General features: G+C 42.7%; 1 protein-coding gene across 7 annotated transcripts in view; it reads left to right on the top strand.

Moving 5' to 3' along the window:
* Positions 1-20,748, top strand: part of tfeb (transcription factor EB) — a 277,326-nt gene that overhangs the window by 14,771 nt on the left and 241,807 nt on the right. For 4 of the 7 annotated variants that reach the window (XM_072382462.1, XM_072382459.1, XM_072382461.1 and 1 more), the window contains 10 exons: positions 3,014-3,118; positions 3,485-3,709; positions 5,645-5,743; positions 5,855-6,043; positions 6,737-6,826; positions 10,228-10,345; positions 10,542-10,598; positions 11,029-11,104; positions 11,207-11,354; positions 11,439-14,602. In XM_072382462.1, coding sequence (XP_072238563.1) covers positions 3,089-3,118; positions 3,485-3,709; positions 5,645-5,743; positions 5,855-6,043; positions 6,737-6,826; positions 10,228-10,345; positions 10,542-10,598; positions 11,029-11,104; positions 11,207-11,354; positions 11,439-12,011 — 1,605 coding nt within the window. In that variant the 5' untranslated portion in view covers positions 3,014-3,088 and the 3' untranslated portion in view covers positions 12,012-14,602. Of the gene's footprint in view, positions 1-3,013; positions 3,119-3,484; positions 3,710-5,644; positions 5,744-5,854; positions 6,044-6,736; positions 6,827-10,227; positions 10,346-10,541; positions 10,599-11,028; positions 11,105-11,206; positions 11,355-11,438; positions 14,603-20,748 lie in introns of those variants that run through there. The other 3 variants (XR_011915199.1, XR_011915200.1, XM_072382463.1) reach the window with 3 other exon arrangements.

The raw sequence follows: 20,748 nt of genomic DNA, 5'->3' as shown, positions 1-20,748 counted from the left end.
TTGGACAACTGCTTTGCAGATTTGAAGGTTTTTTGCCACTCTGCTGTCCAGCCACCCAATCTGCCCTCTTGGTATCTGCTGTCTGGGCTTCACTGAAAATGAATGAGAACAAATGTATGCACGTTTGAAGCGCATGAGAGTTATTAGCACTGGTCATTGTTTGCTGTTTGCTGTCTCCTAAATGTTCTACTGAACACCTTGGAGCAGACAATAAGGTTTAGTTGATCCAGCATCGCATCATCATCTCATAATCTTATCATGCCAGAACTCATATTATCTGCTACTGTTCTGTTTCTACTGTTGTTAAAAGGGATAGAAAGTAAATAGATTTCCAATGTGATTCTTCCTCTTGTATGAATGAATAAAACCACTTGGAGACAGTTGGATAAACTGGCAATATAAAATGATTTTATAAAACTGGAGCCTTTTTAAATAGGTTTTCTCTTTTAATGTAATGTAAGTTTGCATTAGAGGGGACATGTCCTACCTGTAATTACACCGCTGCACTGAGCTATTGAACAGTAAGTCTCGGAGATAATACGAAGACTCTGTGAACATGTTAAGCTTTAATTTGGTAATCTGGGAGTTAAAATGATTTGACTCTGGGTTTAAGATATAAAGCAATAGAAAGTAATGGCTCAGACCTGGACAGTGACCCGTAATATGGTCAGCAACGCTCTGTTCTTATGGACACAATGTATTGCCTCAAATTGCTTTTCAGTTTGTACAACATAAGGGACTGTCCTTAGACCCTTGAATCAATGAGCACATATCCCGTTTTAACCCAGCATTCCTGTCTTACTGACTGAGTTTCAGGATTTAATTGCCCTATTTATCAGACTATAAATACACTCAGCAACACCCCCCTACTGTGTGCGTGTGTGCATACAAACTTGCTTCTCCATGTAAGTAAGCACCTTGAATGAGACAGTTATTGCTCCCGTTACAGGAGGACTCCAAACGTTAACGTCTACAGTAGTGAGTGTTCAAGATGTTTTATTGCTGCTTGGGTCTGCTAATGCGAAGTTACTGTTTGCTCAAGTCATTCTGATACAAGTTTGAGTTGGAATGCTAATGTGTTTCAAAGCGTATCTCTGCATGGGCGTGTGTTTTTCATGTGGGCAATCTAATGGGCACAAAGCGAGCAGTGTGTGCCCCCTCGGGCGCTGAAATGTACACTTTGGACAACAGGCGGCTTCAGTCCTCCTCAATAGGAGCTGCCCTTCTTATTGTACCTCACGCACAATGAGCTTTTCTCTCACTGTCTGTCTTTCTCTCTGTGTCTTTCTCTCTTTATGACCATATACAGACAGCATTTCTGATGAGAGAGTATAGGACTCCGATTCTGACTGATGCTGTGCTGTCTATCATCCCACTGTGTGTCACTGTTTAAATAGAGTAGAAACCTGGCTCTGGTGTCATCACACCTTTGAGTCCAGGCAAGCTTAGTCATGTAAGGACTAGCACAAATAACTGCAGAAGTGCAACTGTCTGTCCTGGGACTCCCCTCTCAGTGCCTGCTGGCTGGTGTGTATGCATAAGAAGGAAAAAAAAAGAAAAGGAGAGGAGACGTTGCTAAGGGGTGATGGGTGTTCCCCTGGTCTTTCTACTCACATGATCTCCCAATAACAACAACATAACATGACTCCCGCATGACCTCTCCGACATTACAGAGGAAGACTTCCTCTATTCACCACAACTTGAAGTTAAACACTGACTGGAAAATGTTTACTTAGAGATGCTGCTTACTGTACCTATGTTTTCTAGCACAACTGCTTGTCTATCCTCCCCTTCCTTGACTGAAAAGGAAATCCTTCAGCTATCTGTTGGTTTTTTACTTCATACATTGTTTGTTTTTTTGGGTGCATCTTTGGGTGACCATTTAGAATTTTAGGAAAAAAAGAAGTTAGATCCAACACCAAATATAGCTGAGTGCAAAACATAAGGACAGACAATGATCTGTCTAATGATCTATTCCCCTCTATCACATCACCACATATGAACTGATCAGTTTTTTTTTTTTTACAATCTAATTACTGTGCCAATTATTCAGACATAGGACAGATAATACTAGTTTGTTGTTTGATTTTGTTCACATCAATTTAAACAGTTGAATCATAACAAATTAGATACAAGAATTCCGAACTTCAGTCAGTACTTACTGAACACCGTCGTGTGCGTTGTTCCTGCTGCTGCAGAATAGGTGTCCAAAATATTATTCCACAGCCGCTGCGCTCATAGATGTACATCGGATACATTTTTATTGTTTGTTGACGGCCGATAAAGCCTGACTTGTATAACTGATGCAGCCTGTTTTAGTCTTGATGCAGGTGCTTGGAGGCTTGATGAGGAAAAAAAACCAACAAAACACTGAGTACCACTTATTGACATCTGCACATTGAAATGTAGCAGAGTTGTTTCTTATCAAAGGGGGGGTGGGGGGGGGGGGGGGGGGGGGGGTCAGTCACTAACACAACCCATCCATACATACACAGAGAATATTACACAACTTGGCTGGACATCTTAACATAGCGAGAGCTTGCCAACATGAATGATTGCTTAGCATGAGGTGAGGTTACTGTCTTCTGCTTTGTGTTGAAATGACACCCAAACTGCTGCGGAGCGTCCATTTCTCTGTTAATCACATGCTGGAAAAGCTCACATCAAGTGTAAATTAGGTGCTATTACTTGTCCACAAAGCCACAGCTCTGTAACGTTCATACTGTATCAAACGCTCATCAGATTATCACACGCTCGCACACGGCCCGTCTTCACACTAACGATCTCACTAACAAAGAAACATTTAATGAGGTTTTGTCTTGAAAGATGTTCCAAAGAACCACGAGAAACGGAAAGAAAAATCTGTGCACACTCCGTAAACCCTTTGCAGATATTCTGCCGCTGATTTAAGCATCAATTAGACATTTTCCACCATCCTTCCTTCTGCTCCTCCCCACCGTTCCACTTTCTTTTGCCATGCTCACACATTGCTCTCTTGTTATTTCCTCCACAGCTTCCTTTACCTCTCGGGCTGGACTGTGCCGCATTAACATCGGCTCGCCCTCCCCTGCCCCCTCGCCCCCCAGCAATGGCCTCACGCATCGGGCTGCGGATGCAGGTACAACACAACTCCTGTACACCGTTCATTAAGCAGTACACGCAACATTTTCATCAGCAGTGGGTGTTGTGTTTGTAGCTCTTGGTGATCTACCGAATGCTGGGTATTTCTTTTTTTTCTGTGGTCTTTTTTCGGCATCTACATTCAGGCATTAATTGTATTTCCCCCCGGAGAATCTGGACTTCTTGTTTGGCACTTGTCATTGTGCATCCTTTTCTTACAGGGCCAATTAAGGTTTGCGAGTTACCTCTGTGCCTCTCTGTTTATTACTAGAGAGGAAGAGAAAAGCCAGAGGTGACATCGCACAGCACGGTAAGGTCACGATTAGGGCTTCATTAAGCATTTCTGTGACGTGTTTGTGTCCAGCTGATGCGAGACCAGCTGCAGCAGGAGGAGCAGCGTGAGCGGCACCAGCAGCAGCAGCACCAGCAACAGCACCAGCAACAGCAGCAGCAGCAGCAGCAGCAACAGCAGCAGAATGCAGCCCTGCAGTACATGCAGCATCGCATGGCTGGGCCTCCTGCGCCCACGCCAGCCATTAGCACTCCGCAGCATTACCAAAGCATGCAGGTCCCAGTGGAGGTTCTGAAGGTCAGTGCAGGCACAAGCAGTGATTCACATTATTCACCTCACTTGTTTTCAATTGGGCTCTCAACAAGCCTGTCAACTCATATTGTGAATACAACCAACATGCTGAATTTGCATTACTTGTTTGAATATGTTTGGATTTAACATTGTTTAGAAAAAGAAAAAAACACTGAGTATTTAATGTAGAGACGCTTCAATCAGGGATCGGGTCTTGTGTATTGCTATATTTATCGCTCAGCAGCATTATTGGTGTGTAAATGTCAAACACTGCTATTGATCTGATAAAGATTTTTGGTTTGATCCTTTTACGCATCCCCTCTCCATCCTTCCACAGACTTTCACAGTTCTTAGACATGAACTGGCCCACTGCACAGTCTGAGGAAACAGTGTAGTGAAATCTTTTTGACTCACAATCATTCTTTAAGAAAGAACAGATGTTGGTTTTGAGGGTTTTGAAAAAGACCGGGGGGGTGTGGTGCTCTTCCATTAATCCAGTCATATGTTGGTGGGAAGGAGAAGGGACCTCGGGCACTGCGGCCTCTCACATGGCAGTGCTGCCACAGGGAATAATCAGTGACAGATTTAAAAAGACAAAGAGGAAAAATGCAGGGGAGCAGCATGCAGGTAGAGAGACAGAAGGCTCAGATAAGAGACGTTTGACATGTTTAGTGATAGGGTGAACGGGAGCGCTCCAGATATGGTCCGAGTCAGACAGGGACAGATAAAGCTGAGGTGACATTTTGACTGATTCCAGAAATTCTTGTGTTTGTCCTTATCTTTAATGGTGCCTGTGTCTGTATGTGGGCTTGTGCAATACTTTGAGCATGTTGCTCTGTGATTATTTTGAACCTTAGATATTTCCACTGTGCACATGCTCCCTGCAGAAGGAGGTAGCTCGCTGTATTGAGGGTTTACACTCTTTGCATGCGTGTATGTTTTAGGGAAGGGAATGTTTATTGTCTTTCCTGTTGTAGATAAAGGGAGCTGACAGGTCCACACTGAGCCTCTCATACCTCCTGTTGTGTGTTTCTTTGGTCTTCATCTTTGCTGACAAAGCTTTGCGTGATAGGATGAGTTGCTGCTCCTATGGGTCATGAGACCCAGACATATTTTAAATATGTACATTGTTAAACTGTCAAGGTGACAGCTGAAGGACAAGAATTTGATCGTGGGCGATTGTTGTCTGTTTGTCATTTAAGATTACATAATTATCACAGCTGAATTTCATGGACCTTGGCGGAGAGGTGGTGCTCATTGCAAGCGGAACTCACGGCATTTTCTTTTTCTTTTTTTTTTGGAATGAAGATGACTATCTTTAAAACAGAGAATATGATATTGGGCTCGGTGGAGGATGTGCTCTCTGAGTCGCTTTCTGGTTGCATAAGACGTGTACTAAAGCAGTAGTAAGAAGTAGAAACATCTATTTACTGAAAAGTTTCTGCTTCATATGGTTTAATCCTGCTGGTGGTTATTAAAGTTGGGGAGTGCTCTCTACTGAGCTTTGGTCTTTGATCTGAAGGAATGAGGCCAGTGCGTTGCTCGATGTAGCCACTCCAGAGGATTTACTGCAGCTTTACTCCTGTAGACATTACTACTGACTTAAAACTACTATGTCTTAGTACTGTCACTGCATTTGGATAAAGGGGTCAAAACTCAGTGTGTCATGGGTCTAAATGTTAGTGGCAAACTGTACTGAGCTAATAAACTTTTACGATACATTAAACAAACGTCTCTTCTTTAATTCCGACAAATGTCTGAATTAATTAAGACCACAAGCTTGTGTGTTAAGGTTGTGGTAATAAAAAGGAGCATCTCTCCTGTTAAGATCTTCTTTTTTTTTCTACTGCTTGAGCTTTGAAATTCAAATATGTTTGTAAATGATGCTGTTTGCAGCAAAATGATTGACGTGTATCTTTATTCTGTGACTCCCTGATACAGGTGCAGACCCACCTTGAGAATCCAACAGACTATCACATTCGTCAGTCACGGAGACAACAAGTGAAAGAATACCTTTCAACCACCTTTGCCACCAAACAGGTATCTGTTTACAGCCTCGCTGTTATAGCTGTCAGTCTACACAGTATCGCTTTAAGTTAGTGGTCGACCGTGCATTTGTCCCATTAACCCTCTTTCTCTGTGTGTCTTTAGACGGTAAATGCAGTAGCAGGGATAGTGCCACCATCTCCTCCCTCAAACATGGGACCTGCAGGGGGTTCGGCGTCAGCCCCCCCACCTCTACACTCTCCACACATGCGTACAGAGCAGCTCATGTCCGGAAACAGCGCCCCCAACAGTCCCATGGCCATGCTGAACATAGGCTCCAGCCATGAGAAGGAGGTAGAAGCTCGCACGCGTGGGCACACAGTGGCATGAACATAAACCTATAAACGTTAAGTCCATAGTCATCTTATAAAGCTCAATTTACAAGAACCAGACTCGACAAATGTGCCCAAAATATGACTTAATTATACCTGTATAGGAAATTATGAGGGTTGAATATTACCCCCAACGGCACATTATCTTCACATTTTATGAAGGCGTCATAATGATTTAACTGTTCTCCAGTAAGACAGAAGCAGCATTTGTGGATCAACCAGTGTTAATGTTTTGTGTATTTAGTAGCGTGTGAATGAAGTGATGACTGCAATAACGGAGGTTGGCAATCAGTGGAATTTAAATGCTCCATAATGACCTTGCAGCAGTAATTACAGCTTAACAAGTGACAGAAAAACAGCAGAATGTGGGGGCCTTTGAACCAAGAAGACTTTGACCAACTCTCTGCCTTCAACTTACGACCTCTCTTTTTTTTTCTGTCTCTTTAAGAGAAAATAATCCTACCAGCCAGCCTCCATAAGAGAGAAGCCCTTTAATGCCATCAGGTTTCTGGTGCTTTAACTGCCTGAATATATGCAGGGTGTCAACGTTTCAAGTGTTGTATCTGCTAGACATTTTAATGTGGTTGACAATTGAAACTAAAACAACATAACAAGCTGCGCTGTTTATTTATTTTTGACATTTTTTTTTTCTCAGATGGACGAGGTCATTGATAACATCATCAGTATGCAGTCCAGTTACGATGATGTTCAAGCATACATTGATTCCGTTCAGATGCCAAACACAGTAAGTAGAGCCAGCCCAGCAGAGACGTGGGATTTCCGAAATGGTTAATATTCATTGCAGTTTATGACTCGTGTACTTTGCATCTACGGTAGTTAAGTGGGAGCTAAAAGAGTGAGGGTATCACTGACTGTGCAGATTGTAAAGCCTTGTGAGGCAAATTTGTCACTAGTGAGTTTGGTCTGTTAGAATCCAGCTGATTTTCATAATTGCCTGAAATTCAGGAAATACAGTAGCATGAAATAATTCCGTAGTCTGTTTGAATGAAATATGATCGTTTGCATAGTTAATTTTATTTAGATTTTATAACTGAAGGCTTTGCTTTAAGCATCAAAATTACACATTGAACTTCTGTTGTTTTTTTTCTTTGTGTCTTTTTTGTATCCGTATTATAATCAATTTTGAACGCATTCTTACCTTAAATCGTCCTCAAATTGAGAAGCGACTCATTTACACACAGTCTTACAGAAAACCGCGAAAATATTAGGGAAGGAAATGAAAGTCTGATAAAGCTGTATGCCCAAATGAATCATAGCACTGGAAACGCCAAGTCATCAGCACTGAGAGTCGTTCCTCTAATCACTGCTTCTGTATCTGTGTGTCACTTCACTTATTTATTTTCAATAGTCTTCGTTTTTGGCGCTGTTATCGGGCATTGTTATGTTGTCTTGTGAGTCTATCAGTTCTGTTAATGTTTCAAAGCATCTATTGAATGCAGCTCCAAATCCACTTTCTGTTTCTGCATATACCCACATTAAGCACTTAGTTATGCCTTTATGTAGCCATATACACAAACACATACACAAAATAACGCAAGCGCACGAAACAGTGTATAATTGACTTAAACACTAAACATTCCATCCCTAAACCACGTTGGACATAGTTAGAAACTGTAGGGACGACATGTCAGCCGAGGACTGTGCAGTGCTTTGTGTCTGAAAGAACACACTCAGAAAATTAACAATTAAACTACCAGCAGTTAGAGTTCAACTTGTTTACAAGACATTTGGAGAGAGGGAGGTGGAGAAGGAAAGGGGGGGGAGGAAGGGAAGGGAGGAGGGAAAGGGGGATGAGGACAATTTATGCAAGGGGAAAACAGGCTGAAAGTCCAGTTAGGGGAAAGTTCACTCATGTTTGGTGGGGAGCAGAGGTAGAAGAAAGACGGGACCGGTGCTGCAGAGGTCATTCTCCCAGGACAGAGGCGGCAGTGCCAGAGAGAGGTGCATGTGCTGCCTGTGCCCGAAAGAGAAGAAGAACGCCCCTCGGCCTCGTAAGGGAAGAAGTGTAGGATGAAGGAGATGAGTAAGACATATGCCATTGTGGAAGTTATTGAAGGAGAACAAATTCAGCTGGTAAGACCATGGAGCTCTCTTCTTACTTTAATGTGACTTTGACTTGGAGTTGGGGGAGTTGTCTTATGATATTTTCATTTCGCAGCTTGTAAGGTAGCGGTTTGAACAACAGCTATGACAGATGCAGCAGCAGCTCTAACTCCCAGCCTTGGGTCTCTTATTATAAGGCAAACCATAGCGGAGGAGGTGGGGTGGGTGATGGAGTTAAATTCGTCAGAGCTATTTTTTGTGTTAGCAGGGAATCGGTGCCTCTGCAGGACTAGATTTAAAGATTCTTTCAAATTTAAGCTCATCGTATTGGGATGCAGCTGGAATATAAATTGAAGCAGGCTCAAACACGTTGCGTGTTCGTCTGCCCGACTGACTGCTTCCATCGCTGTGTGTACGCGTTGAAGAGGGAAACCCACAACCCCTCCTGTAGCTTTATCTCATACTGCTCTGTGTGCTTGATTGGTTTAATCACTTGAAGCATTTCTTCACGCATGTGTCTGTGTCACACTGATTGATTGGATTGGGCAGCATGTACTGATTAAACTCAAGTTCCATGAAACAATTGAAAGAAAGAAAACTCAAAAGTGCAGATCAGTATCTGCACAAATTCCAGCTTGATTCCTAACTGTCAGAACAGTGAGTGAAACTCACCTACTAATCCTGATGGGGATTAAAGCAGCAAATTCCATGAAATTCTTGGAATTTCAAAGTTTAGTAAGAGCCGGGGACACCACTGAATGCCAGGCACAAGGGAACAGTTCCAATCTTTAAGTGTACGTGTGTGTGTGGCTGTATGTGGATGGTTAAACTGAGCCATTCGAAGTTCCAGTCAGCCTTGGTTGTAAATTGAATTAAATAGTGTCTTATTGGAGTGGAGCGTGAAGGACTTGGTCAGCGCAGGAGCAAAGAGGAGGCTGGGAATTGGAGTTTAACAGACAGTGTTACTCTTCCAGAGATACTCTTACCATGACAGTATCTGACCATCAGATTTTCCTGCAAATGCTCACCGCCTCATTTGAGATTTGCCTGAAACCCACTGTTCCAGTGACACTGATGTTAACTTGTCTGTTGACGATTTTCCACACTTATGCAGCATAATATGTTATCAACATGCAACCTCGTTTACAACACAGCGTGCCACTAATAAAAGAAGAAGCGGTTACGGCTGGAAATCGTGACAAAGTGATTGCCGCTTGCAAGATTTCTATTCACGCATTCTTTAGATCTTTGCATCTTTTGTGAGTCTTTAACGTTTGAGCAGAAGTTTAACCTGCAGAGATCCATGTCTATGTTTATGTCTGCGAATGTGTTTGATCTCACAGCTTACACAGTAGCTTTCAGATTAAGTTATCTTTCCCTTTGAGCTCTTTATCTTTTAGGCCTCATTAGCAGCGTCATGTTTGCCCTTGCCTCAGGGAGTGTGACACGGCTGTATATTGGGCATAAACGGAATCCATCACACTCATTAACCTAGCCAATTAAAAGAAATTCAGAACTTTTTAGGAGTCCCCACAAAACTAAATAGCTGTAGTTACACAACGTCTAAAGTGCAAGAGTTTGGAGCACTTCACGAGCGTAATTTCAGGAGCTGGAGGAGGTAGAGGAGAGAATTGAGCGATAAAGAGAGATAAGATAGGTGGCGTGATTGTCAATCATTGCTGTGTGTTTGGCAGGCGTTTTTCAGGTGTGATATTATTATATTCTCTCCTGCTATCTGCGCTTTACAACACAATAAACATGAGTGCAGACTTCATAAAGTTACTCTACAAGGTGTATGAAGCTGCAAATGAGTTGTCTATAAATCTAAGAGAAATAATGTAAATCTGCCCTTGTTTTGAACTGGAGGAGTGGCTTTTTTTTCCATTCCCACGTCTGCCATCTCCAGAGAAAAAGGAGTTTCTGCTCAAAAATCACAAGTGCTCTGCCACTCAGTCACGGAGATGTCTCCTTTAAGCTACATTTAATGAATATTTCTTTTTCTTTCATCTGATCAAAGTGAGGTCCTTGTGTCAGTTCTCTAAAAATATTTGCTTGTTGTCTTTCTGTGTGCTCCCCTTCCAGCTCCCTCTGTCAAGCAGTCATCTGGATGTGTACACAGGTCCTGGAATGAAGGGGCCAGCCATTGCCATGACAAGTAACTCCTGTCCTGCCAACCTGACCATCAAGAGAGAATTGTCAGGTGCGAACATCTAACTTCTCAACCTAAGTGCTCACATATCGGTAGCCAGGAATGTCTTAACTCAAACTCAGACAGATGCTATCTGTCACAGAGTGAATCTAAAATATTTGCTTCCTCTGTGTCCGTAAATTTGTGCCTGTCTTGAGACTTTGGCACTTTGTCAGATGTTAGCTAATCGCTTTTTGTTTTTGCAAAGATGCAGAAGCTCGTGCGCTGGCCAAAGAGAGGCAGAAAAAAGACAACCACAATCTAAGTGAGTATTTTGCCTCAGCATGCTCTACTCCTTTTCTCAGGTCATGCCTTTAGAAAAATCCACAGAAAGGGACAATCATTTAGGCACAAAGACACACACACACACACACACACACACACACACACACACACACACACTCACTCAAACCATAATCAGTATCTTGCACAAACACTTTTATACAGCTTTGTGCTGATTTAGCTGACATAGTGTAACAAGTAGGTGGATAGTTAACCTGATCATTTCTGCTGTCCTGGCACTTAAGTGTAATTACCTGTGACTGTGTGTGTGTGTGTGTGTGTCTTTGTGCCTAAATGATTGTCCCTTTCTGCGCTTTATTGTATATCCACAAAATGCTAACACATAAACTGTAGAATTTGACCCTTAATCGCTTATTTTTTACCGTTTATTTTTTCTCTTTGCCGTGCAATAGTTGAAAGGAGGAGGAGGTTCAACATTAATGATCGTATCAAAGAGCTGGGCACCATGATTCCCAAGACAAATGACCTGTGAGTTGACCACACTGTGTTATACCTTTAAATATGAAATGTTGCATGCAGCCAGTCACTCATATAGGGAAATCTCATGGCTGTACTTTACTCTGTGCATAGTGATGTGCGCTGGAACAAAGGCACTATTTTGCGGGCATCTGTAGAGTATATCAAGCGCATGCAGAAGGATGTACAGAGGTCCAGAGAGGTGGAGAACAACTTCAAAAGAATGGAGATGGCCAATAAACAGCTGTTGCTACGCATCCAGGTACCACACTTACAAAGCCACGTGTGCTGGAACATATCAAGTAAAATGATTCTGATGATGCTGCTCTTTGCCAACTGTCAACAGGAGTTGGAGATGCAGGCTCGTCTGCATGGGCTACCCAACGCCTCTCCCTCTGGCTTCAACCCAACTGACATGGTGCCTTCTTACATAAAACAAGAGACCAGCCCAGACGAAAACCTTTCTCACCCCCAGCAACAAGTCCACCACCAGCACCAGCATCTATCCCATAACCAGGCTCAGGCCCAGATGCAGCAGCACCATTTCCTCCCCCAAACCCACCCCCACCCTCAGGTCCAGGCCCAACATCAACCAAGGCAGCTGCCACCACTCCCACAACAGCTCCAACCGCAGCAGCCCATCCAGTTCCCCGCGGTGGGCAGCTCCCAGCCCTTTGACTTTGCCCAATCGCTGGACTTGTGCGATGGGATACCTGGATTCTCAGACGGCATGTCGGGGCTGGGTGACCTGGGCGCGCTGGACGTCCAGGGGAGGAGAGGCGAGCTGAGCTTCTTGATGATGGATGAGCCTCTGTCCCCTATGGACGGTGACCCGCTGCTCTCTGCAATGTCCCCAGAGGCCTCTGTCGACTCCAGCCGCAGATCCAGCTTTAGCATAGAGGATGGGGACATCATGTAGACATATGCGTCTACTCCCCCAAACACTTGAGAGTGGTTGCAGATAAAATGTCAGCAGTGTAGAAAATAACACACAAAAAAGGAATGAAGGAATCATTTACACCTCACATGATTTTTACATACAGCAGTGACACTCAGTTATGGTACAATTGTTTCTCCGTAATGGTACAGGCAGCAGTAGTTTCAGAGCATCCACACAGATGGAAACATGCTGTTCAGAGTAAATATTTGTGCGCATAGACACACGCAAACACAAGTGCCTGTGAGTTAATCTGAGCAGCTTGAAACTGTGCCCAGCAGACTGAGCATGGGCAAGTTGTGAAGCAGCACAGTCAGATCAGTTCTATAGCACACTTGGCCTTATTTCCATAAAAGTGGCTCTGAACCGTAATTGAAAAGCGGGCAAAACCAGCAGTTAATTAGACTGACGTTATCAGATACAAGGACAAGCGAGTGCGTCGTCTCACGTGACAGATGACAGGTTATTTGCTCGGCGCACAGCCTCATACAGTAACCCTAAATGATCGAATGAATGATAGTTAATAAAATGGAAATAGCTTTATGGTCCTGCATGCATAATTTATCTTGAGTCGTCTGCTCACATTGGCGCGTTCCCTCACTCTGTTATTCCACAGTTAGCTTTAGCCTCAAACATCAGCTGTTTAGTGTTTGACAAAGATCTGCGTTCGCCTGCTAAGCTGGAGTGTGTCCTTTAAGTGTCCACTCTATAAAACCCACTCGGTGGACAGTTAACTGTTGGAGGTGAATAATCCAGCTCTCAGCAAAGCCCTTTCGATTATCAACGTCACATTTACCCCACTTTTAGCTGAAATTCTTGTCTTATCACTAACACAGGCCGACACGCGCCGCCGGTTTTCGGCACCTCTAACACCTCATGGTCTTCACTTGAAGGCGCTGTTGAGCGTGTTGGAGAAAGGGTAGAGAAAACCTTAGGATGATCAAAAATCAGCTGATCTGTAAGGTGTCAAAATACTCAGGTACTATAAAAGAATGCACAAGCAGGATCACTTTTGAATAGAAGGAAGTTGTTAACCATAACTGTGTCAGTGTCCTGAGCCCCATCTGTGTGCCTTTTGATTTATGCAGCTGCTTCTCTCGAAGTTTTTTTTATATATTGGGGGTCATTCATGGCCTTAGATTTAATATTACATTCAATTCTGCCTGTAAATGCACCCTGCTGCAGTTTGCTTTAATTCTACTTTTGTCAGTTCAAAAGAGAAACTGTTAATTGTGCATCTAAGTGACTTTGTAGGGTTTGTTCAGGAGGCTCGTGTGAGAGAACGACTGAGTGAGTGGGTTTTACAGGAGAAGGGAAACAAGGAAGTTTCTTATATAAAAAACTTAAAAAAAAAAAAAAAAGCTCAGCTTTAGAACACGCTCTCAAGCATTCGCCCTCACAAACACACACGTCAAACATGACGCTCACATGTACATTGTTGCGCTCAGATACATAGAAATAATAAAGTGCAGTGTGCCTCGAGGCTGTTTTCAGATCACCCTTCACAGCCTGAGTTTTTCCCCTTTTGTGATTGAAGTAAAACTGCCAGCTGCAGAGGTAAAGCTCAGGTCGCTGTTCAGGCTGTCATTTAAAGGTAATTCATTACTCCAGTTGTCACGGTGATGGCTGGAGCAGGTTGTGGTGAGCCTGCGTTGTGTCTCAGTTCTGTGAGGCCTGAGGCTTGGCTTTGATTTGGTATAGCTTCTAATCAGAGCTGAAGTTAGAAAAAAATGAAAAGTTAATAATGAAATTTCTTCTTTTTTTTGATTCGAAGAAGTGTTTGTTTTCTTTATTTTAGAGTTTGTTGTTTTACTGTATCTCCCAAAGCACTGGAAACTATTATTATTTTGACTTTGTAAATGGAATACGATTTTACTGTAGATGTTGTATGCCACTAAGCCACTTAACTGTATTTTATTTGTATCTGTTGTTTTTAGTTCTGTTTTAATTTTATTCCAAAACTACCCTCTCTCCTTAGAGCCATTTAAGCCAACGTTTCACAGGAGAAAGAGTGTGTGTGGGGGGGGCGGGGGGGCATTTGTAACCTTCTCGATTTCGGATGAGAGATGATGAAGAGATTTTATGTGTATTGAAGATACCATTTTTATATGACTGGGATGTTATTTTTCTCGCTGTTTTAACTTTTTAATTTGAAGCCAAATATGGAGAAAAAGATGATTCTGTGATTTGACTGAAATAAAATGGCTCCTTTTGATGAATGTAAGGTTTGCTAGGTGTTCCCGTCAGATTGAAGCACATCATCATTTTGCCCCACGTGCCCCTCTCCCCCCGGACTTTGGTGTCCACGGAGACTGGAAGACGGCCGGCTTCACAAAACTCTGTGCCGGGGTTTCGTGACGGTCTGGTGTCGTACCGCCGACTCTGCATTTGTCGTTGTCCAGATTTGTGCCTTTCTGCTGCAGTTTGACTGTTGTTGCATAGTCACTCAGCCAAAACACTCCAAAGAGCTCCTCAGGCCTCCTCTGATCTTCCACTTGAGGGCGCTCTGCAGGGCAACCACACAGGGAAAAGTGGTTCTGTATTTACAGAAGACATAAAATGTTTTACCAGAATCCATCCACTGGCTGTGTGTTTTATTTTTGTGTTAAAATGTCTCGAAGTGTGTGTGTGTGCGTGCAGGTATAGTGCGTTTGTCTGTGTGTGTGTGTGTTACACAAACACAAAATGGCAGTCACAAGCTTCTCACAGTTTGATGTGTATCTACTGGTGACACGCCAAATATGTTCAATCAATTCATCACTTAGGAGGTGCACTTCGCACGAGTGTGATGGTGCAACTTCAAGCATTCAGTGCGCAAACTTGGAATATGGACTTTGACGCAAAGCAAAGTCATCTCGTGTTTTGAAGATCTGCCTATTCAGGGAATTCTCACCGGGGAGAGGGAGTAAACAGAATTTTAAAGATTTCTTGAAAAAGATTAAAGGCACAACCTTTTTCAAGAGGTATTTTTGATGCATCGCATGTCTGCTGTTAACGGAGTTAATGCTAAATTTGAGTTTGACATTCAGTGTGAAATGGTTGCGTGCTGTTCGCCCCTCTGAGGCCTACTTATATTCTGACCAATTTACATGTAAGGCAATAAGCACAAGTGGTGATATTTTCTGTTCAAAGCAGCTCCTTGCATATAGTTACATCTTATGGCCACCAGGTGGCACCAGAGATCTGTTACAGAAAACATCCCAGTAGCTCCCTCAGCTCTCCTCTCTTAGTGTCAGCAGTCACAGGAAGGTGCAAGCTGACGTTTATTTAACCTATTTGAAATGCTTCTGCCAAAGCTAATCAAATTGTTTGCATCTTTTAGGAATGTAGAAATTAGAAATGCTTTAAAACAAATACTGCTGGGCAGTGATTCTGGTACATCTTCAACAACAAGGGATAAAGGTTTTGACCACGAAATTTATTATGTCACATTCTCAGATCAACCTTTCTTTTTCTCTGGTATCCGTCATATATTGCCTGACTTCTCCGTTTGTTTCGTTTTTCTTCTCTTTTGCAGCTCTTTCCATGCCCTCCTGATGTATTAGTTCAGCGCTGCTTTGGATGATCCATAAACCGTTTAACAGCCTCTCTTAAGTTAAATCTGGTTAATCTTTTTCCTTATCCACACACATACACACAGTCGCACACACTCCACTGATACGGCAGGGCATGTAAAAGTGTGGCGACGGGTCTGCAGCCCATCCACAGGCCCATTCTCCTGGGGCTTTATGATGCTAATGTACTTCCCCGTCTAATAAATCCCTGTAGAGCTGCAAGGAGTAGATCTTATGGCTCACTCCGATCACCACCTTTTCGCCCATCTTCCCTCCTCCCAGCACACACGCACGCAGGCACACAAACACACACACAGGCTCTGCTATTACTGCTGCAGAAATGCCTGCCTTGCACTTCCACAGATACTTGGGTGGCTGTTTTGTGAGAGGGAAAGTGGGGAAGGGTCGAGACAAATCAAACATGAAGGTGCAATTTAAGTGATGTTGGCACAGGAATGAGAGGTTTGGCCCTGGCATAGTCTGCTGGAGGCTGAGTGAGGGGAGAACTACTCGCCGTTTTTTTCTGACAGGCCTTTTTGAAGTGAATTTGGCATAGCACCTTGAGCACCTCTTTGCCCTCCAGAGGTATGAGAATAAGAGAAAAATGAAATAATGAAATAAAGCTAAAGAAGAAGTGAACAATGAACTCATTCAGAATAGAAACCTCAGTTGGACTCGGGTAAAATGAAGCTACATTGTCTCTTCCAACCAATCCTCCTTTTTATCCTTCTTCCTTCTCTCCTATAAGTCTTTCTCTACTAGCTGCCCCCTCCCTCTGAAGTTGCTGGGCTGGGTGTGTGCACGAGTCCTTCCTTACATCCCGGGGGTGCAGTGTGTCACTCAGCTTGAAGCCTACGGAAGAGAGGTGAAAGGGGGCTGATTGAGCTAATTTAGCCCCTGGATGGGAGAGCAGGAAAGGCCTCACCCTCTGCTAATAGACAGACATCAAAATGGAGATGAGGAGCAGGGGCATGAGGAAAGAGGAAGGGCTATAAAATCGAGGAGACTTTTTGATGGATTTATCGCTTTTTGTCCAAGGCGATGCAGAAAAAAACTTTTATGAACACTGAGTGACATTGTGAAGTTGGTAAAGGTTTATGCGTGTTGCCCGGAATTAAAACGTGCTGATATTACTTATTGATCCATCCTCCTCCATTAAGATACCCTCAATCACAGTCTTCTTTATGATCTCTCCTGACTGGGTCACTGAACATATATTCTCCCACTGACAGGCAGACTGCAACTCACACCAAGAATGCAAGCTTTCACCTCATAGATGGGGATTGGAGGCACTTTTTTATAGCTTTTGCAAGCATGGAAACTTCTTTAAGACCTGATGGCCCATGATCAAAAAAAAAAAAACCCTAAGGAAGATGGCACTAACTTATCGATTCTACTGTTCGCTTCATAATTCAGCGACACTGCAGTTTGTTCTGGAGTTTCTGTGAAACCTTTGAAACTCTAAGGTCTACATATCTTAAAGCTCCTTCACTTATTTTGCAAGGATGTACAAAAGGAAAGCTAACAAAATGCAATCAAACGGACAAAGCCACCACATGATTCCTAAGTCTTTACCACGCGTCTTCTCACTAACTTGGTCTCAACCATGTCGCCGCACACCTCCTGTCCTTCTTCATTCCCACTTCTCCTGCCCCCTCTTTATTCTGCCGCTCTTTTGTCCATCTTCCTCTACATATTTAATACTCTTCGCTGACTCCTCTCAACCCTTCATGCCTCTATTCCTGAAAGAAAAGGAGCTCAAATTGGCTGGAGAGATGAATAATGTCCCCGCCATTAGCGGTGGCATGGACGGATCAGTCTTTTTCATGTGTGTGGAGGTGACGAGATGAGCTGCAGGTGAGGTGAGGACTGGGTGGTGGGGTTGGGCTGTGGTCTTTATCATTCTTTCCAACTTTTGCTCAGACTACAGAGGAAGAACAGAAAAAAAGAGCAGGAGTTACCTGAATGGAGTTTCAATGTAAAAGACTGACTAGCATGGTTCACTATGAATACAAAAACTAATGTGTGATTGAAACAGCTGAGTTTTGGGGGCTTATAAAACAGGTGTAAAAAGGACAGTTTGGGAAAGCTATGGTTGATATTTTTCCGCCGCTAACGTCATGACAAATAAACTAGAATTAACTTCCTCAAGAAAGTCATTTTCATCAAGAATCTTCTGTTTTGTGTGTCCTGGTAATGATTTCTCCTCAGATGCAGAAAGAGTGTTTCGTCTCTTACATTGTCAGTAGGGGGAGGTAGTGGTCTACAACACAGCTCAACATAGCCAAGCCAAAAGGCAAACAAGGCATATCTGTCACTTCCCGGTGCTGAAAATGAATATGTTGTTTGGAAATGCAGTGAATGTCATCCACTGGCAGAAAGAACATCTGGTGCAACCTTTGTGAAATTAAGACACGGTGTCATCCTTTAAATTCCACCAGACAGCTGCCAGGCAACATAATTGGCAAACTCTTGTTAGGTTGTTTGAATGATCAAAGATGGAACACACATATTTTCATTTAACATCTTCCAGTTTTGTTACTTGATTGAAAAGGTGCTAAATTAAGCTTATCTTTATTAAGAAAAATAATGCTCCTGACAATGAATTTGACACATTTTGAAGGTTAACCACTCAATCCTTTCCTTGAGCAGTTGATAGGGTGACTATGAAAGTGATGAATCCTGCTTTGTATCTTGACTGCAGGTTTTTCTCACACTTTATCTTAGGCAGTATTTCAGATGGCGGACCATATTATTGTCCTTGAGCACCAAAACACCATGAAGATTGCTAACTAACCTGTGGTCCATTGCACATGATTCATTCTATCTAAAGCTTCAGAGATCTATTTGTTCTTTTGCTGTGTTTGTTTCTCTATCTGCCAATCCATCCAGCCATCCACTCATCCATTCATCCATCCATCTTGCAAATCCTCTTGCATTTCATTTGGTCTTGTTGTGAGTGGGAGGCTGTTTCCATGAACTTACAATCTGAAGGTTGCAAAGATTTGACTCTTTCTTTTTCTCCATTCCTCCCTGAAAAGCAGCACAGATTATACAGCCTCCAGCTTTTATCACATGTATGCCCCTCTTCAAGCTTCTTTTTATTCTCAGCCTCTCGTCTCCAAACTTTCAGAGACCTGAAGATAACGGCACGCCACTTGACGCCATTGTCCTCTCTCTCTCTCTCTCTCTCTCTCTCTCTCTCTCTCTCGCTCTCGTAGGTGGAGATTTAAAGTTCTGTTTTAAAACTGCCACTGTTCCAATCCTACTTAACCCTCCCTCTTCTCTTGTCTCCCCCCTTCCTCTTGAGTATACTACCTAACCCCTCTGAACTTCAGTCAGAGTTACTGAAGACCCGGAGTACACTGGGGAGTCAGCTACACCGCTGAGAAAGAAACAGAGATAGACAGAGTCTTAGCTGCCTGCTATTCTACCACTCTGGTAATAAGAAAAGTTTCTGTTCTTCTCTGTGTTACAGCAGGGAGATATAACTAGGGATCACTGACACCCACACATGCACTTTTAAAACGCATGCAGAGCCACACACAAACACACCCACACAAAGCAGATCTGGGAAGACACAAAACGGGGGCACAACATGGACAAAGTTGCGCTCTCTCTCTCTCACATGCAGCTTTTTGCACAAATTCAACAGACAAAAAGAATCAAAAGACGAGAGAAGTAAAAAAGAAAAAGAAACAAGTTTTGTCCGTAAACGCCTCAACAACCTGATTCGAATTAGAGGGCGATTTCCACAAAGGTCAATGTATTCAGCTGATACCCTTAGAGGGAGGAAATTTAATACCCCTTTTTGGTTGAATTAATTAATTATAATATTAGGCTAGCTCTAGGGGCCCTTTTCTTCAGTGATTAAGTGAGCACATATCTTTAAAAGACTGTGGTGGTCTCTGGGGCCCTGGGCTTCTGAACCTTAGGGTGAAATAGAAAAAGATGTATTATACATGAGAGGACGGAAAAACACAGCCCAATCTGCTCACCTCCACAGCAAGACCCACCGTGTTCCGTATTTAGACCTTCGGTAGCATTTGTCTTTCTTTGCAAAGGTGCTTTTTTTTAATCACCTCTCTGCCCTCCTCTGGTCTCCTCAGTGTTCAGCTCCGTGGGACTTAAATTAAAACAGGACACAGGTTAGCACTCATCTGTGCTTATTCCAGAACAAGCAACAGTGCCAAGATGTGAAAAATAAATAAACAAAATAAAAGCAATAAAACCAGAAACGCAGACCGTTATATGCACAACCTCTCGAAAGCATGAAATTGTTAGCAGTAAAATATATTCAACCATCACGAGTGAAAGTGCTCATTATGCAGAACGATCCCCTTTAGAGTGTTAAATTATTGATACATTAACCTGTAAGCAGCGTTTTAGAGTTACAGGTCACCAAGGCAGCACTTAAATGAAATACATAGAACTAAACATAAGCAGTTTTTTTTCTATTTTTTCTTTGCTGTTCATTTTGGCGTGTGCTAGCCTTCAACTTTGCTAATGCTCTGCTGTTTTAGCGTGTCTTTCTTTTAGGTTTATTAGGTTGTCAGTTACTTGGAAAGCACTTTAAACTGCTTGAAATTGAATGAAAAGTCTTGTGAATATTCGGGTTTCTAATAATAATCGGGTTTACTGACTGATATATATATGTATATATATATATATATATATATGTGCTCACTTCATCAGATTTTTATGTATTTATGTATAAATATATATATATATATATATTACAATTATAAGAAAAAAACAGGTGTACAGGCTAACCCTTGCGGTGACCAAGTGAGGAGCCTCCCAGCTGTTAATCATGTCAAGCTTGCGTGCACATCTGTCAGTTAGAGTGACAGATATCTGACATCAAGTCTAAACCATGGTTACTTAATGGTTGTTCCTCTCTCAAAGAGAGGCTGATGATGGAGACAAAGAGGAACGACACGAAGGTGATGGCAGGGTTTCAGAGAAAATGATGGGATACTGCATAAAAAATGTGTGTGTTGGAAGTGAGTGTGTGTGTGTGTGTGTCATAGAAACAGAACAAAAATACATAGAATTAAAGTGACTCTAACTCTATACACCTTCACGCAAAGTCAACGTGAACTAAAGTTAGCAATTGCTTGAAAATAACGATTCCCCTCCTCAGCACACACATGTACAGCATA

Source organism: Leuresthes tenuis, unplaced genomic scaffold (assembly GCF_036924035.1).
Source record: "Leuresthes tenuis unplaced genomic scaffold, fLeuTen1.0.hap1 SCAF_3, whole genome shotgun sequence".
In the NCBI taxonomy this organism is placed as follows: domain Eukaryota; kingdom Metazoa; phylum Chordata; class Actinopteri; order Atheriniformes; family Atherinopsidae; genus Leuresthes; species Leuresthes tenuis.
The sequence above is the reverse complement of the archived record's forward strand: the minus strand, read 5'-3'. Positions and strand labels throughout refer to the sequence as shown.